General features: G+C 46.9%; 1 protein-coding gene across 1 annotated transcript; it reads left to right on the top strand.

Moving 5' to 3' along the window:
* The first annotated feature begins 11,468 nt into the window (after positions 1-11,468).
* Positions 11,469-17,693, top strand: ITPRIPL2 (ITPRIP like 2). Its single transcript, XM_090276958.1, has one exon. The coding sequence runs from the start codon at positions 11,927-11,929 to the stop codon at positions 13,532-13,534; it is 1,608 nt and encodes a 535-aa protein (XP_090133084.1). The 5' UTR covers positions 11,469-11,926; the 3' UTR covers positions 13,535-17,693.
* The last annotated feature ends 391 nt before the right edge of the window (positions 17,694-18,084 follow it).

An 18,084-nucleotide genomic window follows, 5' to 3' on the forward strand; every position in this document is an offset into this window, starting at 1 on the left:
ACCAAGAAGCCAAGTCTCACAAGTAAGTGGCAGAATTTCCCACTGTGCCCACCCATAGTGCAGGGAACTCTGCTCTCCAGGGGGGCGGTTCTAGGGTTCCTTTCTGCTGTGGTCCTCTCAGGGAGGTGCAAATCCCAAGTGACCCTTTTTTGGTGTCAAAAGAGAGAGTCCTCTTGGCTTTTGAGGCACGTAAAAGAGCAGTACTTCCCCTTCTTGGGGAAGAGTTGTCCAAGTGAAGTGTATGGAGTATGAGTTATACTGGGGGGATCCTGGCCAGGCTGCGCTTCTGTTCTTGCTGGTGAAAACGCCTTGATGACTTTGTCCTTAGATGATCACAGAATGTCTGTGTGGGCTAGGCCCTAGAGCAGACCCATCTGTCTCTCAGTCTGTGGGTTTAGTAATGACTTCTTGCATCCAGGTGCAGACTTTTTTTTCTCCCCAACCCTTTAGATTTCACAGGCTGGTAAAATTAATTCAACAAATATTTATTTACAGAGTGACACTTGTGCCAGGCACTGGGGAGATAATGGGGCACGCAACAGGCAGACAAAGCCTGGTCCACATGGGAGTGGCAGATGAAGTGATTTGGGAGACTGATCTAGGATCGCCATCTTTTCATTTTGCTAAGATAGTACTGAAGGAGAAAAACCAACTTCTCGTGATTATCATTACTATCACTTTCTCCTTAGAAGAAAAGGTTATTTTAACATTCAACAGAGTAGAAGTGCATACTCTTAAAGGAGTTTTTAAATGACTGCATTAGAACCAAATCATATGCAAAGTTAAATTGTTGGGATTTGGCTACATAAAAAATGCTTTGGTGTGTGGGAGAGAGCACTTTAAATCATGTGAGCAATATTGCTTTACTTGAGTGACTGTTCTTAAAGAGCTGTTCGTGTTCTCTCCCATTGCCCATGTCTTACAAAGCACCATGCTGAGTGCTTAAAGATATGTGTTATTCCTATAACTTGGCCCATAAACTCAGACCAATTCCTTCATCAGGTGCTCAACTGATGAAACTTTGATTTCAGTGCTGGAGGAAAATCTGACTGTGATGGCCAATGAGAAGCAAAATACCAGTTTCCAAACTAGCAACACCTTAACAGATTTTCAAATGTATTGTTTTTCTCTTAACATTACATTGAAATTTTTTCCAAGCAAACAGAAATCAAAAGACTTGTACAGAGAACACCCATATATCAACCACTGAGATTCTACCGTTAACATTAAACTTCACTGGCTGTATCATATGTCTATCCACTTATCCATCCCTCTCTCCACCCATCAATCACCCTGATTTTCTGATGTGTTTCAAAAGCAATTGCTGAGGCCAGTTTACTTCACCCCTAAACAATTCAGCGTGCATTTTAGTCACTAGAATCCAATATGTGTTTATGATTTTTTTCGAGATAAAATTTAGATACAGTGAAATGTATAAGACAGAAGTGGACCATTCACTGTTATGACAAATGTGTAATCCATACCCCTAGGCCAATCTGTCAAGGGCAATTTGAACTAAATACAATTTTATTTTGCTACATACTGACTTTGAAATGTCCCTACCCTGTAAGAGGAGACTCCACTGTAAGTTGGGCTTTATGAAAAATTCCCTTCGTTTATCTTACTTTGATCTTTTTCCCCAGACCCTGGAAAACATTGTCTGATGCCTGTTTGGAAACAACTGACTCAAGGCAGCATGTAGAGAGGGTTGTTAAAGGTATCAGCATGGGAGTCATGGGTTCAAATCTCAACTCTGCCACTTTCTGGCTTTTTGACCTGGGGCAAAGTATGTATCCTGCCTCAGTTTCCCCATCCTCAAAATGCAGATAAAAATAGAACCAGCCTCATAAGTTGTTCTGTGTGGTGAGGACTGAATGAGTGAAAACCATGTGAAGTATTTAATTAGGACATTGCCTGTAGAACAATACACTCAGGACATGCTGACTCTTAACCTCCATCCGTTCTCATAAGAGGAAGCAGGGAAGAAGGGACCTCATATCTGACTCAGCTCTGCAGACAGTGGCTTTCTGCACTCAGTGATTTTATGTTCCACTCAGTGCTGAGTCTCTTGGCCCCATTGGTCCTCCAGCCAGAAATTAAATGACTGTCAAAATTCTCATCATGACATCATCAGACAATGCCAGTGGGAAGTCTTATGTCCATAAAATGACTCAAACTAGAAGAACTGAAGCAGGTAGGGAATTGAGTTCTTACTCTCTAATTATCTTGGATTTATAGTGTAAATCTCATGGCCCTGAATTTAATATCACACCATTTTATTACAAAGAAAATGCATTACAGACTCATTTGCTCTCTCTTGGCTCTTCATCTCTGCCACACCAAAGCTTCCCTTTGACTGATGTTGGTTTTATCATTCATGGCTCTCATAAACCGTGACTGGCTTTGGAAATTCAGACCAGGGAAGAACATTCTCTAGTGAAAATCTCTTTATCAACACAGGGCTACTTTGCTGGACTTCTGAAATAAGAATCATTCATTCATCTTTCAGTCAGTCATTCAACAATTAGTAATTGAGTGTGTACAGGACAGATATGGCCCCTATTCACAAGAAAAGCTTACAGTATACTTAGAAATATAAACATTTAATTAGTAATCATACAAATAATGAATCACAGTTAGGGTAGAACTGATCCAAAGCAGCCCATGGAGTAGATACTATTAGTTCCCCACTATGGCAAAGGCTGACAGTTGGCCCGTAATATTTCTTCTTTTTCTTTTCCATAGTAATAATACACATTTTCAGCAGGATACACGTTGTAAGATAATAACTACACTTCTCAGCCTCCTTTGCTGTTATATATGGCCATGTACATTTCTGGGACCAATTCCAATGTGTGGAAGGGCAATTTCCCATGCCACCAAGCAGTGTTTGAACACGATCTGGGTGCCCTACAATTCAACTCAATTTTGACACTATCTACCTAGCGATAGCGTCAGATCTCACAGATGAAGGGCACAGTCCCACAAGACTGCCCCCTGACACTACTTCAGATGCCAATTGCAAGTCCAGGTTGTCCGCTATACTTCTGACAGGCAACATATGCCCCTTCCCCTTCCCCTTAGACTCAATTAATTTGCTAGAGCGGCTCCCAGAACTCAGAACCATTTTACTTACTAGATCACCAGTTTATTATGAAAGGATATAACTCAGGGATAGCAGATGGAAGGTGCGATTCATAGGGGAAGGGCATGGAGCTTCTATGCCATCTCCAGTGATTGATTAAATCACTGGCCATTGACTTTTGATCTCAATCTCCATCTCTTTTCTCCTCCCTGGAGATAGGGAGTGGGGGTATGGGAAGGACCGGGAGTTTCAGTCTTCTAATCACATGGTTGGTTCTCCTGGCAACCAGCACCCATCCTCAGATGCTGGTGAAAAAAGTCACCTTATTAATATAACAGAAAACACCTTGACACTCTCCATACCTAAGAAATCCCAAGGGTTCTAAGGAGCTCTGTGCCAGAAATGGGGGCAAAGGTCAAATCTATATTTCTTATGAAATATCCCACCATGTGACTAAGTTCGGGCCAATGTAATGGGCTGACATGGAATGTGCACTTCCCTGTCCTGACCTTCCTTTGTTCTTTCACTCCTTCCCATGGACTGCAGTGCCATCTTGCACTATAGACGTCAGGGCAGCATCTATGCATGGTGGAACAAGGAGATGGGGGAGCCTGAGTTCCTAACACCATGACTGGTGTTTTTGTAACAACAGCGGAACTTATATCTTAATGAATACATCCATTGATGTATCAGTCCCTCTTCTTCCTTATTAAGAGAACCCTGAATTTATTCAGGTATCAACTCTTTATTTTATTTTATTTTAATTTATTGATATGAGAAAGAGGTGAAGGGGGGAGTAGAGAAACATTGATTTGTTGTTCCACTTATTTATGCATTCAGTGGTTGATTCTTGTGTGTGCCCTGACTGGGGGTCAAACCTGCAACCTTAGCATACTGGGATGGTGCTCCAACCAATTGAGCTACCCAGCCAGGGCCAGGTGTCAACTCTTAACAAAAAAGGTGACTATAGCCCTAGCTCAAAGGTAAGTCCTAATTAACATAAGGCAATCAGGGCAACTCCATTTCTCTTGCCAGTGACTGGTGTGGGTCTGGACATGACACAAATCTAGGCCATGGAGCACGCAGGAAGTTTTGGTGGAGAATCTCTGTGAACTATTTCCTTGCTCTAAACTAGAGATGCATAAGAGACAGCCACTTCTATAAAGTCCCAGCATGGTGCTAGGTTCATCTTCTGTTGGATGTTTGTGTTTCTGGATGTGATGCTTGGAATTGTGGCAGCCATTTTGTAACCAGGAGGAGAGCTAGTCTGTAGATGGTAGAGCAGAAAGACGGAAGAAACCTTATGATGTGGTGAGCCATTAAATTAATCAAGCCTGGAGCCACTTCACCCCCAGACTTCCATTTTGTGGGGTCTTGGGTTACTAGCAACCAAGAGCCTTCTGACCAAACATCATGGTACACAAGTTGTGACCAGATCTCCAGTCTCATCTCTTAACATATCTCCCTTCAGACTCAAACATAAGACCTACTGAAACCCAAACCATGCTCTTATTTGTCCAGGATTCCATTTGCCCTTCTCTGTCCCCTTTGTCTGGCAATGATCCATTCATCTTACAGAATCAACTTAGTAGACACCACTCCCCACCCACCCCCGGGAGCATCCTGTACCATACCTGGTCTATGGGCCACCCCAAACCATTTGGCCTTTTCTACTTGCCTTGCTTCTTGCCCAGAGGATCCTTGGGGACCATTCACTCCATTTTCAGAATTGGAAAGAGCCAGCTGCCATCACTGCCACCAACCAAGGACTTCCTTTGCATGGAGCCACCCCAGAAGGAGAGACCGCCTGCATGTGCAGAGACCAAGCTAGATCTGCAGCCAGGAAGTACAGACATTTAATGTCCAGTGAGCCTACTTTGACAGATGAGGGACAGGTAATGGGAAGGGACCACCCATTGCATTCGCTGCCCTTTTTCTCTACCTCTGTTTAGAGACAGAGGGGCTCCGTGCAGCATCTTCGAAGACTGTGGTGATAGGGAGCCAGTTATATTTGCCGCAGGGCTGTGGCCAGCTCAGCAGCACCGCATTGTATGCATCCCCCTCCCTTCCCTGCTGCACTTCCTCTCTGTCCCCACTCTGGCTTTATTGGTTTTGCATTCCCCAGAACACATACATATGCAAGCTGTCCCTTTAGGTTCTGTTTCCTAGGGGACCAGGCTAAAATGCCTCCCAGCTCATGCCATCATCACCCCTGAGTTTCACAGTGATTATTGTAAGGATCCATACGGAACTGAGGCAGCAGCCCTTGCGCCCCAACATCAACTCTGATACCAACCATTCTTGGATTAGCTGATTGTTCTCCTTGCTTCTTCCTACCCTCCCCTAACCTGCTATGATTTTTATTTTCTCAAAGCCTTTGCCTATCCCTTGCCTTCTGCTTAATTCTGAGCTCTGCATCCTCATGGCTTCTGTGTCCCATTCAGACTGGGGAACCAGCTGTCTGCAGAGCTGTGGCCAGCTCTGTAAGGCACTGCAGTGTATGTGGCCTCCCTCCTCCCCTGCTTCACCTCCCCTTTGCCCCCACTCTTGCTTAGATTGGTTTGGGTCTCTTGGTCCCCATCTAGTATTGGGTGGCATTGTTGGCAAACTTGGGTGTCAGGCCTTCTTGTTACTGGTTGCCCTGCTTCAGTCACTTTAGAGTAAGTGTTTAGAGACATCTGCATCAACTTAACATTGTTGTGACATCCACAAAAGAGTGATTGATGTGCTCATCTCTCTTAATTGAGGATACACCCATGTGGGTGTTCTGAGTAGCATGTGACATGTGCTGTGTAATAGTCATGCATAGTAGAACCAACAGGAAATCTGTAAGAAACAGCAACAGATCATTTATTACAGATAGTTTGAGAAGCTGCAGGAAAGGACTCTGGAACTTCCAGAGAGGATTCCTAAGTTACATAGCGGGCTGGCCACTGAGAGAGCTGCTGCCTCTGCCCCACTGTGAGGCTGCCTGTGGAATCAAGCCCCAGCTGTGGGTTACAAAATCACCCACTTCTGCTGCCAGCTGCACTAGCAAAGCAGGTGTCTTGGGCAGCTCCTGTCCCTGTGCCAGGGAATGTAGGAATGTGTTTCGTTTTCTAGCCCAAGCTGCAGAAGGCTTGCTGGGAGAAGGGTGGAATGGATGGCCAGGGAATGCCCCAGCATCCACTCACAAACTCCAGACTTCTGTAACAATCGGACCAGTGTCCCGTCTCCCCCAACTGCCACATGCTCCTGGACCTCTGTGCATTTGCATATTTTGTTTCCATTACCTGTAATGGCCTCCTGAATTTCTGCTGGTAAAAATATTCATTCATTCATTCATTCATTCATTCATTCAACAAACCTCTATGAAATTCCAGGCAGGGTATTCCATGCTTCTAATACCAAGATGACTATGACAAAGCCCCTGCTTCTAAGAACCTCATCAGCTGGTTATGGAGACAGATACAAACATAAACTACCTGCCTCCCCAGAATTCTCTTTCTGTGCAATAAAACGCTTTACAATGTTGAAAGGGAAAGAAGCACCAGGGATAAGAGCCCAGCTCTCAAGTAGCCTTGCCAGCTATGTGACTTTGAGTAAGTTACTCACCCTCTCTCAGTCTCACCTTCTCCCTGTTTGAAATGGCATTGATAGCAGCACCCACCTCACTGGGCTTGTTTTGAGCATTTCAGGAGATACTGCATGGGAAGGGCTGCGTCCAGGAGGCGCATGGTATATATGATATACAGTATTGTCTTTTCCCATCCTTCAAAGCCTGGACATATGTCCTGTCCCATGAGCCTTCCCCAGGCTTCCGTGGAAAATGAGTTACCTCCTCTTTCTCTTTTCTTCTCATCAGCGTTGTGTTGCCCTTCTTCCTCTGTGGGACACACCTCTGGGATATCAGAAATGTTGGGAGAGCTGGGTGCATATATTTGCTAAGCTGTTAAAAACAGGAGTGGCCTTTGTCACATATTAAAGATTAAAGGAAATTTTTAATAAAATAATCATCAAAAGTTTACAAAACGCCCTGGCTGGGTGGCTCAGTTGGTTGGAACACCATCCCATACACCAAAAAGGGTGCAGGTTTGATTTCGGGCCAGGGCATATACCTGGGTTGCAGGTTCGATCCCAGGTAGGTTCTCTCTTACATCAGTGTTTCTCTCTCCCTCTCTCTCTCTCTCTATCCCCCCTCCCTCCCTCCCCCCTTCTTTCCCTCCCTCCTTCCCTCTCTCCCTTCCTACCTTCCCTCTCTCTAAAATCAGTAAACATATCCTCAGGTGAGGATTTTTTTTTTTTTAAAGTCTACAAAACAGTGGCAGTTTTCTGAACCCACCCACGTTGTGCAGTTTTAATCTGTCAGCTCAGAGCATCCTGTTTTCCTTCAGGTTCCCCTCTGCTTGGCACACAGTAAGAACCCATAAAAGGGGGGTAGTAAACTAATGAATAAGTACATTTGTATTTGCTCTGACACATACAGATTTTCCAAGTGCAAAGTTATGAGGCCTGTACTTTGAACCCAGAAGAAGTGAGCTAAGGAAACCAATTACAGGCAGGAAAAACAGTAACAGAACACATCTTTTATCTGGTACAGTGGGGTGAACAGCGGCCCGTGTGAGATAATAAAAATATATAGAATGGACTCCACCCCTGGTTCCTGGTCCAGAGCTTCTAAAACCCTTGTAATTTCCTAAGTGATAAGAGCACTAGGAGCATCTTTTGTTCCAAGGAGGTGACTCTGGGTGGGCTCCTGAGTGGCAGCTGGTCACCAGAAAGACCAAGCAATGATTAGAAGCTTGGGATTTCCAGCGTCACCTCCCCTACTTCTCCGGAGAGAAATGGAGTTAATAAGTGATCAGGCCTGTGTGAGGAAGCCTCCACAAAATCCCAGTAGCAGGGGGTTCAGGGAGCTTCCAGGTTGGTGAACACAACCACACACCAAAGGGGTAACGCACCCCAACTCCTTGGGGACAGAAGCTCCTGTGCTCGGGACCCTCCTAGACCTCGCCCTCCGTATCTCTTCAACTGTCTGTTGATCTGTATCCTTTATCATGTCCTTTAATACGCTAGTAAACATTGTTTCCCTGAGTTCTGTGAGCCACTCTAGAAAACTAATCAAACCTGAGAAAGGGGATGTGGGAGCCTCTGACTTGTAGCCAAGTTGGAGAGAGGTTGTGGGTCACCTGGGGCCTACCGCTTGGCGACTGGCATCTGAACTGGGGTGGGAGCGGTCTTGTGGGTAATGTCAAAGTGGAGTTAAATTATAGGACACCGAGCTGGTGTTACAGAGAATTGCTTGTTGTGGGGGGTGAGGGGGACATGTCTGGTGACTAAAGGGTCACAAGTGAAGTGTTCTGTGTGAGCAGTGAATGAGACAGTGGAAAGAAAACTGAGCTTTTCCAATATTACCCCCCACCTCCATCAAAAAAAGATGTTCACACCCTAACCCTTGGAACCTGCTAATGTGACCTTAATTGAAAAAAGGGTCTTACAGACATAATTAACTTAAGGATCTCTAGATGAGATCATTGGGATTATCCACATGGGCCCTAAATCCAACGACAGGTGTCCCTTACAAGACAAAGAAAAGGAGATAGACACAGAGAAGGCCATGTGAAGATGGAGGCAGAGGTTAATGTGATGCAGCCACAAGCTAAGGAACACCTGGAGTCACCAGAAGCAGGATGAGGCAAGGAAGGATTCTGCCCTAAAGGCTTTAGAGCAGTGGTTCTCAACCTTCCTAATGCCGCGACCCTTTAATACAGTTCCTCATGTTGTGGTGACCCCCAACCATAACTAAAGCATAGTGATTAATCACAAAAACAATATGTAATTATATATGTGTTTTCCGATGGTCTTAGGCGACCCTTGTGAAAGGGTCGTTTGACCCCCAAAGGGGTCGCGACCCACAGGTTGAGAACCGCTGCTTTAGAGGGAGTACAGCTGTCTGTCCATCAAGAACTGTGAGAGAATAAATTCCTATTGTTCTAAGTCACTCTGTTTGTGGTACTTTGTTACAGCAGCCCCAGAAAATGAACATAGTTGCTTTGGAACTACAACAGCCAACCCTAGTAGTTGTAGCCCACAAGCCTAAAATATTTACATAACATGCTTGCTGATTGAGTGTTGCCCTTTTTTGTATGGTTGGTGATAGCATGCTGCCATATCTACTAGGGAAAAAGTAAAGTTACCCTGTATTACCCCCATTTTATAAATGGAAAAATTAAAGCAAAGTGACATTAAGAGATTTATCTAAATATGGTGGCCACCTGTTGCTTTCCCATGCTGAAACATCCCTCCCCCCTTCTCCAGCACAACACCCTGACTTTCCTAGGGGGACACCCCACCCACGGTCCCTATGGTTTGGGGAGGGTTCACCTCACCTCCTAGTTCCAGGGTTGGGTATCCAACTGTCTTACTCAGCTGGGGCTGGGTAGATAACAGATACCACAGACTGGGTGGTTTAAAAATCAGAAATTTATTTTCTCACAGTTTCGGAGACTGAAAGTCCAAGATCAAGGTCTGGCAAAGTCAGGTTTCTGGTGAAGGCTCTCCTCCTGGCCTGCAGACAATCACTTTCTCCATGTGTCCGCACAAGGCCTTTCCTTGGAATGTGCATGAGGAGCGATCTCTCTTTCTCTCTCTCTCTAACTCTTCTTATAAGGATGCTGGTCCCGTTGGATTAGGGCTCACTTTTATGACCTCATTTTACCTTAACTACCTCCTAAAGGCCCTGTTTCCAGATATGGCTATGTTGGGGGTTAGGACTTCAACCTATGCATTTTGAGGGGACACAATTCAGTCCATAAAACTCCAACAGGCCAGGCTAATCAGTGCATTCTCTAATGTGTTCACTTTAGCGCATGACCTGAGGTTACCCCAAGGCATGGCATTTACTGTGACTTTCAGGCAAGAAAAGCTTTCTTTTCCTCTGCACTGAGGATAACGTGAGCCTAGAGCAGCCAGGGGCATATGGAGAGGACCAGACAGAGGACACAGCCAACTTAGAAGAAAGCAGAGCTAGGAAGCCTATGGAGAGTAACTAGATTCTGTGTTACTGAAGTAGGATCCCCTAGATGTCTGCTAACACAATACAATCAATTCTTTTTGAGCTGTGTTTCTGTCACTTACAACCCAAAGAATCCTAACTGATGGGGACTATGGTCTCATAGTTAATAGCAGTGGAGGTGGGATCTGAAAGCAGGTTTACTTAGCTCTAAGGGGCTCAGCCCAGGATCTCCTGGGAGTAATCTCGGTGCTTAATGCAGAAACCATACTCAGTCCTGATTCCCAGGTGTCAGCTGGGTTTTGAACATTTTTTCCCCTTCACCCTTGCTCTTTAATTAATGGTGGGAGCAAGGTGTGCAATGAGTGTAAATAAGTTAATTATTTCAATCCAGATTATTTCAAGGAATACTCCCTAGTTATGCAACAACACAAAAGCTTCCCTGGACTGAGGTCCCAATGTAGGCCCTGACAAAGTACACAGACAAATTCCCGGGAGTTGAGGAAGGGGAATTTCTGGTCCCTTCCTGAGTCCTGACCGCTGCTTTCTCTGGAGCCCGTGTGCCTGTGTTTAAGGCACAACTCTGCTAACGCTGGATGACCTTGGGCAAGCAGGCGAATCTGCCTGTGCCCTGGGTTCCTCGTCTGAAAAATGGGGTAATGCCCATCCACTTCATAGGATTAATATAAAGAGTGAACATGTGTAAAGTGGTTAGCCCAGTACTGATACACAGTAAAGACTGTTATTGTTATCCCCAAGGCTGGCTCCTCCTCATTCAGATCTCAAAGCGAATGTCACCTCACCGAGAGTCTCCAGCTCCCATGAGGCAACCCCAGCTTCTCACTCCCTCATACAGACTTGTTTCATTCAGAGCATTTTTTGCTATGGGATCCCTTTTCTTTGGGTTTCCAAGGTTTACGAAGGACAGAAACCTTCTCTGTTTTGTCAACTGCTATTTCCACAGCACTTAGCCTCCTACTTGGCACACAGTAGATGCTTAATAAATATTGGTTTATATAAAGTAGGACATCGGTACTCTGGCAGGGCCTCTTTCATTCGGGGCCTGCCACACCACCAATACCATGCCACCTTGACTTGCTGAGGGTAGCCGGGGTGGGGGGTGGGGGGAGGCAGTCTCGGTGTGAGCTCTTTTCTTCTCCTTTTGACTTCCCAGTGTAACTAACTTCTTGTGAGCACAACTCCAGAAGCTCCCTAGACAAGGCCACCGCCCCGGAATCAGGACCTTTCCAGTTATGCCTTAGGGGAGGGAGAACGGGGATGGCCCGCAGGAGACCAGTTCCAAGTCCCTCCCGCCGTCCAGCGTCGCTTTAAGGCGGAGGCCTGGGAGGAGGCCGACCCCGCCCGCCCGCCCGCCGACTCGGAGCGCCGCTACAGACTTCGGCATTTCCTCTCCGCTAGCTGGCGCGGCCTCGCCTCCCCTCGGAAGAGGAAAGTCCCTGAGCCCAAGTAACGGGAACGAGCGCGGAGAGCGGCTGGGGGTCCGGCATCAGGAGGGCCGCCCATGGTAGGAGGTGAGTCCAGCCGGGCCAGAAGCTGGCCGTGCACTGCCCGCCGGAGCATCGGGTAGGGAGGGCCGCCGGGCCGGACGCAGCGCACAACCCGCGCAGGGCGCGGCCCCGGGCCTGGGAGTGCAAGGCGGGCCGCAGCTGGAAAGAGAACTTGAGCTGGGAGAGGAGGCCGAGCCGGAGGGCGGCTTCCCCCGTCCCTGCAAGGGGGGAGCCGCCGCGGAGGCGAAGGAGACCGGGACAGCGGGGCTGCTGGGGCGCTGCGCGCATGCCGGGCGGGGGGCGCAGCCGGGGCTCGCGCCCTGGGCTGCCCGGGCGCCTGGCATGTCGGTGCACTACACCCTCAACCTGCGCGTGTTCTGGCCCCTGGTGACCGGCCTGGTCACTGCCATCGTGTGCCTCTACCATGTCCTACAAGGGAGTGGGGGAGCCCGGGCCGAGACCCCGGATGGCGCGGACGACGCAGACGGCGGCTTCCCTCTTCTTAAGGTGTCCGTCCTGCTCCTACTCGGCTACATCCTCTTACGCTGTCGCCACGCTGTCCGCCAGCGCTTCCTGCCCCCATCTCCCCGCCTGGGGGGCCACTCCCCGTACTCTCCAAGACACTTCCAAGAGCCCAGCCTCGGCATCTTGCTGGAGAGTTACTATGAGCACGAGGTGCGCCTCTCGCCGCACGTGCTGGGCCACAGCAAGGCACACGTGAGCCGGATCGTGGGCGAGCTGGTGCGGGCCGGCCGCGCCCGGGCGTCCCCGGGCCCCATTCCCGGGGGGACACTGGCCTTGGCCTTCCGTGGAGACTTCATCCAGGTGGGCAGCGCCTACGAGCAGCATAAAATTCGCCGGCCCGACGCCTTCGACGTGCTGGTGCCGTTGCGCCTGCCACCGCTAGTGGCGCTGGAGCCGCAGAGCCCGGGCACCCAGCCCACTTTGGCCCCAGCCTTTCATGGCTCTTTCGTGTGCGCACTCAAGGCGCCGCCGGGGGCCTCCGGGGGCCACTGGCTCCGGGACTGCAAACCCTTCGCCGACGGCTTCTGTGTGGATGTGCGCGGGCGGCGCCACCTCTCGGCCACCCTGGTGCTGCGCTGGTTCCAGTCACATCTGCAGCGCTCCCTGGCCACCGTGCGCTACAGCCTGGAGGAGCGCTGTCGGGTCAGCCTAACCCCGGGCGGCTTGGAGCAGCCTCCCACCCTGCACATCCTGCCCTGTCGCACCGATTATGGCTGCTGCCGCCTTTCCATGGCCGTGCGTCTCATTCCCGCTGTCCATGTGGGCGACGGTGTCTTCCTCGTGGCTCCACCACCACAGCCCTTGCCCCTCGGGCCCCTGTCAGAGCTCCCGGGAGGCCTGCGTGCGGATGCACTGTGGGGCATGAACACAGCGCGCCAGGAGCAGAAGCTGCTGGGTTGGCTGCAGGAACGGGCCCCTCCAGGTGCCTGCTACCTCAAGTGCCTGCAGTTGCTTAAAGCCCTTCGAGACCTGGGCGCCCACGGGCTGGACCCGACGGCTGCCAGCCAATGGGGACGCATCCTGTCCTCATACGTGCTCAAGACGGCGCTGCTTGCCGTACTGCTGCGTGAGAGGGCTCCAGAGCAAGGCTGGGGTGAGGCGCACCTGGGCAAGCGCTTGGAACAGCTGGTGCGGTTTCTTAGAGACTGCCTACTGCGACGCCAGACACTCTTCCACTGCGTCCTGGGCCCTGGTGGCGCGGTAGCCGAAGTGGGCCCACTGCCCAAGGTACTGCGTGAAGCTGCCCCAGTTGACCTTCTGGCTGCTTTCGATAATCACGCCCGGGAACTCGCGGCCGCGCGGTTGCTGTCCACATGGCGAAGGCTGCCCCAGCTTCTCCGGGCCTATGGGGGTCCCCGCTACCTTGCCAGGTGCCCACTACCCCGGAGTCAGCACACCCAGGGGTTCCCTAAAGATGAACCATAAACCCTGACAGTGGCCCTACCGGGCCTAACGCTCCTAAAGCCTCTCCCACCAGATGGGGGTGGAGATGGCAATGAAGCCAGTTCAACTCCAGGAAGATGAACTGCAGGAGGTATTGGAAAATTCCGAGGATGACATTTGGTGGCTTAAATGCCACTCTTGGGTCCACAATCCAGTAAAATTATGGCATCTTCTCACATCCGCCAGAGTGTCCTGGGTAGGCTTTGGAAAAACGTCCAACAGCCGCGGCTAAGGGTTGGTTCACATGTTGGTTTCTGTGAAATGGTTGTGTAGCAGGATCCGCGGATTTTAGGGAAGCCCAGTGAAGGAAGCAAGAACTAGCAACAGGGAAGGTTCCCTCTGTTGGTTTTTGAGATTCAGATCTCTGGCCCTCACATTTAAAGAAGTTAATGTTTATTTGGCATAACTACTTGCTAGGGCCTGTGTTCCTGATTGTCTTTTTTCTAACATGAATATCTACAACTGGAATTGAGGTTCTATTTTAGGGGCTACTGTTCTGAGGAACATTCTTTCCACTCTTTAAATTAATATTAATGTATTTTTTAAATGGTGCGATCACAGGTGTTTGATGGGGTTGTGAAGAAGTACGTCACACAGGTTGAGAGGCAGTCAAGAGTTAGAGAAACTTCCAGGGCAAATAGCACTTTATTTTTTGTTTTATGGTGATTGCTGGTGCCAAGTGTTGCATCTGAAAGGGAGGCTAGCTACATTGACTATTAAGAAATGTGCAGTCTTGCTTTACATTCCTCCAGACACATGCCAGAATGTGTACCAGTCAACACCCATTCACTGAGTGTGCACTGTGAGCCAGGCACAGTGCAAAGTAGCAACAAAATGCATGTTTAAGACAACAGTGGTGAGGGCAGAAAACATGTTGGGTCTCAAAGATGTATTTTAGTCTCTGCCTGTCACGGTCTCACTGGGATTTGCCGCTGGCTGGAGACAGAAACCTTTTTTGTTTTGAGGCTTTTAAGCAAACTCCTTTGCGTGAGATTTATTTCTGAGTTTAATGAGTTAATGAAGAGGAAATGCCCACTACAGTGCCTAGCATGTAGTTAGCGCTTTCAATACTCAGTAATGGTTAGTAGTTGGAAAGTTTTTCTCCCATTGCCCAAGCCACCTTTAAGTGGTCCTAAAGCAACTTGGAGGAGCGATTGGTTCAGCACAGGTCTTGCAAAGCATTTCACTTATATATATTCAGTATTTTGGGCTCTGTACTTGAAGATCAATGACTCCCTGATCAGTTCACAGAGGAGAAATTAGTAGAGGAGAGCAGGAGGAGATGGGTGAAGATGGAGGGAGATAGCTCTTGTCATCAATCAGCTAGCTCCTTTTTGTCTTTGGACAAAAATATCACCAGGTTGAGTGTATTTTGCAGCCAGGAGGAGCCCATTATGAAATCCCTCCTTGTCCTCCCAAATTTCTTAACAGCTCACAATTACAAGTTTAGAATGGTCCATCATATACTCGCCTAATAGAAGCTACAGCCAGTCCCTGTGTTATACTGTGGTATTTTTTTTTTAAAAAAAAACAAAGACATGTGCTCCCTTAGACCCTTAAAGATAAAACTTGGAAGATAGAAGTAACCACCTGAATAGGGCCATTGTTTAACTTCTGAGTTATTTTAAGGAAACTCTTTAAACTTTCTTTAGGGGACCTACTCAGCCACTGCAGGAAATCATTGTGAATAAATAATTTATAGGAAATCCTCATCAGAACTGCAGAGACTTTTATGTACTTGGCAACCCTGGACTGTGCTTTCTCTTTGAGGCTGTTTTGGGTAAAGTTCCCCTTGATACCACAAAGGTCATTCCTAGCTTTTGAGGTCAGCATTAGGTTATAAGGTACTGCATTTAGTGAAGGGATCAGCCTATCTACTTCCTGCAAAGATATAAACTGCACAGCGTTTTCAAAAATTACTTTTTAAAGTAAATGCCAACAGGAATTAGATCTTATAATGTTTCCTAGTCAGCCACAATTTCCCCTGTAGTCATTAAGGCTACTGGGGCCGGGAACAGCAAGGCTCTTGGAGGCATTATAAAGCTTTAAGAAGCTGAATTTTCCAGATACTTCTAACTGAGTTGATAGGTTTCTTTTTTTTTTTTTTCTTATCTTAATAGTGTTTTGAAGTTTAAGTCTGATAATATACTGTTCTTGTAGGGTTTTGATACTTTTTTCTTCAGGTTAATTACCCAAAGCCTCATCCATCCTCAAGATTTTAAAATTTTATTATTTTTTTAAAATAATGGGGCGTTGTTTTTGTGAATTTTTAAAATATTAATGTTTTATTTAAATGCCATGCTGAGCAATTGTTCTCTGTACATGGTAACCAAAACTTAGAGATTTCGATCAATTTTGGTCAATGCTTAATAATCCCAAACATGTACTGTGTACAAATAAAATAATATGGCATATTAGCCAGGTGTGATGGTTGCCCGAGGCACTTAAATTAAAACTCAGTTCTGTATTTTATTAGGGCTCCATCATGACCTTGATCAGAAAAGTACACATTTTCTGTGTATACTTGGTACTGGAGATTCATATTAGCAAATATTCTTATACAGGAAGGCTCAGAATTGCTCGCTCGCTCTCTCTTTTTTTAAGATTAATTGTCCACAACCAGTGCCCAGAGAAAATGTTTGGGGAAAATGACTCAGCCATTTTGCCACGAGACACCCTTCAGTAACTCCCACTGACCAGTGCTGGGAGCCACCCTAGAGTGCTCTCTGTCTGGCTGAGAGTAGGAGGTGAGGGTTTTTTTTTCAAAATGAAACTGAAGTGAAAGAAGGGAGAATGCCAGGGAACCAAGAGAAATCTGAAGGGCTGTGGAGGGAGGACTTAAGGTGGAAGTGGAAGGAAGGGGAGATGGGGTGGAAATCATATGAGTGTGGAAGAGAGGTTTGGGTTAGGAAACACATTTTTAGGTATGTGCTATTTCAGAGTCAGGGGTCGCAAACTCAGCAGCCTGCAGAGACACGGTAGAGAAGGGGTGGGCGGGCAGTGGGGACTGCTTGTTTGAAGGGCCATTACTTGGCGCCGTGCTGGGAAAGAGGGTACAGAGGGGCTGGAAATCAAGATTTTTTTTTAAGCGAAACTTTCCGATTTTTAAACAAAATAATTTTAAAATGTCCAAAACACCATGTGGGCCAGACAAAACATTTGGTTGAGCCTGCAGGCTACCAGTTTCCGACCTTTGCCTTACACAGCTAACCCCCCAAGTATGTATAAGGTTGTATTTATTGTTATCGATATGATGTTGTTACTCATAGTTGGGGGAGTGATATTTCAGTCTTTTTTATCTCTCAGAGCTAAGCTTTATTGTAGAAACAAACCAAAAAAACTTAACATGGCCACAGATAACACTTAACTCACAATTCCCAGAAGGACCCTCTATCCTGGAGATGTTCTTTATAGTCAGATCATCCAGCAAAAACCACGAGGGGCCAGTTCTTGGCATTTCCTTTCTGGTGAGTTGGGCTAAGCTCCTAGGATAGGTCGGAGTTTGCAGATGAGTCACCAGGAAGGATTGCAGAATAACTTGTTTCTTTTTAATTTGCATTTTATTCTTATTTTAAAATTAATAATAATTATTATTTTTAGTAGTGTCCTTGCCTGGGCCTTAGCAATGATAGCTGGTGGCTTTGAACACCAGGAAAAGTGCTGGGCCTTCGGGCCAAGTTTCTTAGGCTCGTTACCATTCCCACGGCCAAGAACACTTTGTCTGTCCCTTTCTGACTCCGCGGCTCCCACAAAATGGACATCCTAGCGTTCTGAAGGGATTAACCTAGCTGCTTCCAAAGCATCTCTTTTATCCTCATGGAGCAAGTCACTTTTTCTGTAAAATGTGGCTGTCGACCTTGATGCCAAAGACTTAACCTATCCCCCTCCATGAAGAGAGGAAGGTTATTACCTCCCTCCCCAGTAGTGGAAAAAATTAACCTCATTAACATTCCCAGTGTCCCTTGAGAGGGAGAGAAATTCAGTGTTATCATGTGGCATTTGTTAATTTTTTAAAAATCACATGTCTGTTCCTTAGACCTACTGTTTATTTTTTTATACCTACATAGCACATGATTTGGTGGCGATAAAGCAAGTATAAATTGGGAGCGGGTGAAGGTATATGCGATCATCTATACAGAGAGAATAAAACATGCAGCTAAATTATATATAATCTGATTTTTGAAGTATCAGATATTCAGGAATATTTTTAGCACCTTTTGCTTTAAAAAAAAAAGTGCCTTAGTCACTTGACTTTAAAACATTCCTCTTATTTTATTGTGATTTTTAATGTGTTTTGTGACCCCAAACTGTGTATTATGATGCAGTATGTCAGCTGCAGTCACAGCATGTTTTGTTCCAATAACAGAGACCAAAGAGTTAATCAAATATGGTTCAGCTGCTACAGTTGTGTGATTAAAAGCATTTTAATCACACCAAATTTCCGTGGCCTAAATAGTTGAGGCCTGCCATTTGTTTTCTATTTCAGGTTGGAGTAAATTTGCACTTTTAATCATATGGGTCATTTGGGGACC

The sequence above is a fragment of the Furipterus horrens genome, unplaced genomic scaffold, assembly GCF_987537825.1.
Source record: "Furipterus horrens unplaced genomic scaffold, mFurHor1.1.pri manual_scaffold_5, whole genome shotgun sequence".
NCBI classification, from domain to species: Eukaryota; Metazoa; Chordata; class Mammalia; order Chiroptera; family Furipteridae; genus Furipterus; species Furipterus horrens.

What these genes read in the sequence shown, in the direction of transcription:
- ITPRIPL2 (XM_090276958.1), top strand. Translation starts at nt 11,927, where the DNA reads ATGTCGGTGCACTACACCCTCAACCTGCGCGTGTTCTGGCCCCTGGTG.